The following is a 4,937-nucleotide window of genomic DNA, read 5'->3' as shown; positions in this document are numbered from 1 at the left end:
AAAAAAAAAAAAAGAAAGAAAGAAAGAAAAGATGGACGAACTGGGCCCACTTCTTGGGTCTCTGAGCCTCTGTGTCTGTCTGGCTTTTGTCTCTGGCTCTGACTGAGTCGTGCTCTGTTCAGTGCCACTCACACTTTCTCCAAGTCGCCTGTGGCTTCCGGATTACTGTGGGCTCCTGTTGTTAACCTCTCTTGTCTTCACTACACCCAGCTTTCTGTCCACTTTTGACTTCAGATTGTGACTCCAGCCTGTCTGTGCTGCCTGCCATCTGCTGTCTTCCCTCTTCCCCTTGCTGCCGTGCGTTTTGTTCTGCACCTGCCCGGAGTGTCCCTTGCCATCTCTGCCCTCATTTGTTTCTGTTTTTATTTTTTGGAACAGAGTCTTACTCTGTCACCCAGGCTGGAGGGCAGTGGTGCAGTCTCGGCTCACTGCAACTTCCAGGTTCAAGCAATTCTCCTGCCTCAGCCTCTCTAGTAGCTGGGATTACAGGTGCCCACCACCACACCCAGCTAATATTTGTATTTTTAGTAGGGAGGGGGTTGCACCATGTTGCCCAGGCTGGTCTCAAACTGCTGGGATCATAGGCGTGAGCCACCGCGCCCGGCCTACCACACATTTCTTTCTGCTCCTTCCCTGGCTGTCCCTTTCCATCCCTGCCCTCCTTTGATGTGGGGCTTTTTTGTTGTTGTTGTTTGTTCTGTTTTGCTTTTGAGACAGACTCTCATGCTGTCACCCAGGCTAGAGTGCAGTGGCACAATCTCTGCTGACTGCAACCTCCGCCTCCCAGGTTCAAGTGGTTCTCCTGCCTCATCCTCCTGAGTAGCTGGGACTACAGGTGCACACCACCACGCCCGACTAATTTTTTGTATTTTGGTAGAGACAGGGTTTCACCATATTGGCCAGGATGGTCTCTATCTCCTGACCATGTGATCCACATGTCCTGGTCTCCCAAAATGTTGGGATTACAGGCTTGAGCCACTGCACCCGGCCTGCTTTTGTTTTTTAAGAGATAGGATCTTGCTCTGCTTCCCAGGCTGGTTGGAGTGCTGTGGCACAATCATGGCTCACTGCACGGGGTCTTGACCTCCCGGGTTCAAGTGATCCTCCCACCTCAGCCTCCTAAATAGCTGGGACTATAGGCGTATGCCACTGCACCTGGGGAGTTTTTAAGTTAGCTCTTTCTGATTTAATGTGCCACTAGACCCTGGGTTGGTTTTTGCTCTGTCTGGCCCTCTCTGGGTGCCTTTTTCACCTCTTTCTGGGTGTTTTTTCTTGCATCGCTCACCCGCTGGGTTTCCTCTCCTGGCCTCTTCTCTGCCCCTTGGGGAGGCCATAACCACGTGCTCTCCTTCCTCTCCCCACAGGGCATGCCACCAATGACTCAGGCACCGCGCATCATGCACCACATGCCGGGCCAGCCGCCCTACATGCCGCCCCCTGGCATGATCCCCCCACCAGGCCTTGCACCTGGCCAGATCCCACCAGGGGCCATGCCCCCACAGCAGCTCATGCCGGGACAGATGCCCCCTGCGCAGCCTGTGAGTATCTAGTCCCGTCCCCACCCCACCAGGCCTCATATAAATAGAATACAAGACTAGAAAGGGACCAGCTGGGGGGCAGTTGTAGGTTGTGGTCTGGGCAGGCCCCCCCTGAGGGGGTGGTACTGAATTATAAGGATGTAGCAGTGGGAGTGGGCCTTGGGCAGAGAGGAATTGGCATGCTGGTTGGAGGGTCCAGAAGGTTAGGGCAGGCTGGAGCGGTGCCAGCACCTAGGTTGAATGCCTGCTTATGCGCCAGGCCCAGACTGCACCGTAGCAATGCAGCAGGGACTGAGACAGAAACCTCTGCTGTCCTGTGGCCTACAGTCTGTAGGGGGAAAGGGGTGGGGGGCGGATGGGCAACAGTATGTGGCGCATTGGGTGGAAGTACCAGAATGAATCCATGCAGTGTGAGTGATGGAGGAAGGGGCTGTACTGGGGTCCCCCACTAGGTTTAGGGCTCCTGTGTTCACTGGCTCCCCCACACCCCCACAGCTTTCCGAGAATCCACCGAATCACATCTTGTTCCTCACCAACCTGCCAGAGGAGACCAACGAGCTCATGCTGTCCATGCTTTTCAATCAGTAAGTGGGGCCTGTGGCTGGGTGGTCCCTGGAGGTTGATGGGCAGGAGGCATCTCCATGGGAACAGGCCTCAGACCTCTGCCAGCAGAGCCCTAAGCCAAGTACGGCTTTGCAGGAGGGACAGTGACCAAAGATGTAAAAGGGAGGAGGCTGTGGCTGGGCCCATGGCCTTTGGGGACGTGGTGATGAGGCTGGAAAGGTCACCATGGCCAGGGCTTGTGGACTTTTTCAGGCTTAATTGAGGGCTGAGGGAGTCCAGGCTCTGGGCCTCATTTTCCCAGCCCCTAAAATGGAGCCATGCAAGGCAAGGTACATGTAACACTACATCAAGACGTCTTTGAGCACTAGCTATAAGACTGGCAGAAGTCAGTGTGCTCAAAAACAGCAAGTGTGGGAGATGGGACCGTGTGGACTCTTGTGCCTGGTGTCAGGGTGGAGACCAGCACGGCCGATGTGTAGAGGGGCTGTTCACCATTGAGTGAAGCTGTGGATGTGAGTGAGTTTGTCTGGTGGTTCTGTTTCAGGGGCTGTGACTGGGGCATTCATCACAGTATTTGTGGTGGGGGGGTTGGAGGCTGTCTATAAGAAGAGATGGGCCTCATGCAGGTGCTCACCAGGCTGCACTGTGTGACACTTACAAGAACAGAAAGCGCAACTTTTTTGTTGTTTTTGACATGGAGTCTCACTCTGTCACCCAGGCTGTAGTACAGTGGTACAATCTCCGCTCATTGCAACCTTTGCCTCCCGGGATCAAGCAATTCTCCTGCCTCTGCATCCCGAGTAGCTGGGACTGCAGGTGCCCACCACCACACCCTGCTATTTTTTGTATTTTCAGTGCAGACGGGTTTCACCATATTGGCCAGACTGGTCTCAAACTTCCGACCTTGTGATCCGCCCACCTAGGCCTTCCAAAGTGCCAGGATTACTGGCGTGAGCCACTGCGCCTGGCAAGAAAGCGCAACTTTATAATAATGCTGAGAGGAGATTGTGAGAGCCTGAGAAAAACAGAAAAGCAATACCACACGTGCAGCATGCCCACAAAGCTGTATATTTTGTAGGAATGCTGATGGAAAATAGGATACCCAGTAAACATGAGGATGGTTGCTTAATGGAGAAAGAAGTACGGAATGAGAAGGGGGAAATTAGAGAAATAGCATATCAGAAAAGTGAGGGTAAGGCCAGGCGCGGTGGCTCACGCCTGTATTCCTAGTGTCCTAGGAGGCTGAGGCAGGCAGATCACTTGCGGTCAGCAATTTGAGACCAGCATGGCCAACATGGTGAAACCCATCTCTGCTAAAAATACAAAACAAAACTGAACAAAGGGAGGGTACCAATTATTGTTGGTGTGGCGGGGTAGGGGGTATGATTTAGGAAGGGCCTGGGGGTCTGCAGTGTACTATTTGCAGATGCATGGGTGTTTGTATTAAAATTTTTCATTAAATGCTATGTTTACATTAGAGTTTTTCAGTTGAGTGCTACCTACATTTTGGGCTGGATAATTGGTATTAATGGGGCACTGTCCTGTGCATTGGAGGCTATTTGGCATCATTTTTGACTTGTGTCCACTTGATGCCAGCATGTTAGGGGGAAATGCCGAGTCCCTGAGGTCTGTCGTTCTCTTCCAGATTCCCTGGCTTCAAGGAGGTCCGTCTGGTCCCTGGGCGGCATGACATCGCCTTCGTGGAGTTCGACAATGAGGTACAGGCAGGGGCAGCTCGCGATGCCCTGCAGGGCTTTAAGATCACCCAGAACAACGCCATGAAGATCTCCTTTGCCAAGAAGTAGCACCTTTTCCCCCGTGCCTGCCCCTTCCCCTATTCTGGGGCTACCCCTTTCCCCCTTGGCGCAGCTCCCTGAAGGTAAGTCCCCCTTGGGGGCCTCCTTGGAGCTGTGTGTGAGTGAGTGGTCGCCACACAGCATTGTACCCAGAGTCTGTCCCCAGACATTGCACCTGGTGCTGTTAGGCCGGAATTAAAGTGGTTCTTTGAGGTTTGGTTTTTCACAATCATTTGTCTGATTTTCTTGCTCTCCCTAGTTCCTTTCCCTCCACCTCACCAGCACATCCTGGGTTTTTTGACCTCTTGGCATTTTGAGGTTTGCAACCCTGGGGAAACACAGAATAGTGTAGTAATATTGTTCAAACTTAGGTTACAGCTACCGCTTTGGCAGTTTTGTATATTGTCCCTATTCACAGCAGGAAATGGAATCCTAGGTCAGGAAATGCAAAGTCAGGGCTGCCATGTACAGTTAGGCACGTTGGGTACTGCACAAGAATGCCACCTTTAAGGGCACACCATTCATTTTGTAGGCTTATGTGTCTGTGCCACCAGTTTTCTGACACATGACAAGTGTGTTCAGGAAGAGGTGTTCCTTCACCTTTTTCTGCTCACAAAAGTGCAGTCTGGGCTGGACACAGTGGCTCACACCTGTCATCCCAGCACTTTGGGAAGCCAAGGCGGGTGGATCACGAGATCAGGAGATCAAGACTATCCTGGCACCAGGTGCGGTGGCTCACGCCTGTAATTCCAGCACTTTGGGAGGCTGAGGCAGGCAGATCATGTGAGGTTGGGAGTTCAAGACCAGCCTAACCAACATGGAGAAACCACATCTCTACTTAAAAAATACAAAATTAGCTGGGTATGGTGGCGCATGCCTGTAATCCCAGCTACTGAGGAGGCTGAGGCAGGAGAATTGCTTGAACCCCGGAGGTGGAGGTTGCAGTAAGCCGAGATTGTGCTATAGCACTCCAGACTGGGTAACAAGAGTGAAACTCTGCCTAAAAAATAAAAAAATAAAAAGTCTATTTTAAAAAATA

The 4,937-nt window shown here is 52.1% G+C and overlaps 1 protein-coding gene across 1 annotated transcript in view; it reads left to right on the top strand.

Annotated features, from left to right (window-relative positions):
* The window catches only part of SNRPA (small nuclear ribonucleoprotein polypeptide A), an 11,050-nt gene extending 6,923 nt beyond the window's left edge, over positions 1-4,127 (top strand). The window contains exons 4-6 of the mRNA XM_037729401.1: positions 1,365-1,538; positions 2,034-2,122; positions 3,748-4,127. Of these exons, the coding sequence (XP_037585329.1) occupies positions 1,365-1,538; positions 2,034-2,122; positions 3,748-3,907 (423 nt within the window). The 3' untranslated portion in view covers positions 3,908-4,127. The remainder of the gene's footprint in view (positions 1-1,364; positions 1,539-2,033; positions 2,123-3,747) is intronic.
* Positions 4,128-4,937: the final 810 nt, after the last annotated feature.

Source organism: Cebus imitator, unplaced genomic scaffold, assembly GCF_001604975.1.
Source record: "Cebus imitator isolate Cc_AM_T3 unplaced genomic scaffold, Cebus_imitator-1.0 Scaffold306, whole genome shotgun sequence".
Taxonomy (NCBI): Eukaryota; Metazoa; Chordata; class Mammalia; order Primates; family Cebidae; genus Cebus; species Cebus imitator.
This window is presented reverse-complemented; position numbering and strand designations above follow the sequence as displayed.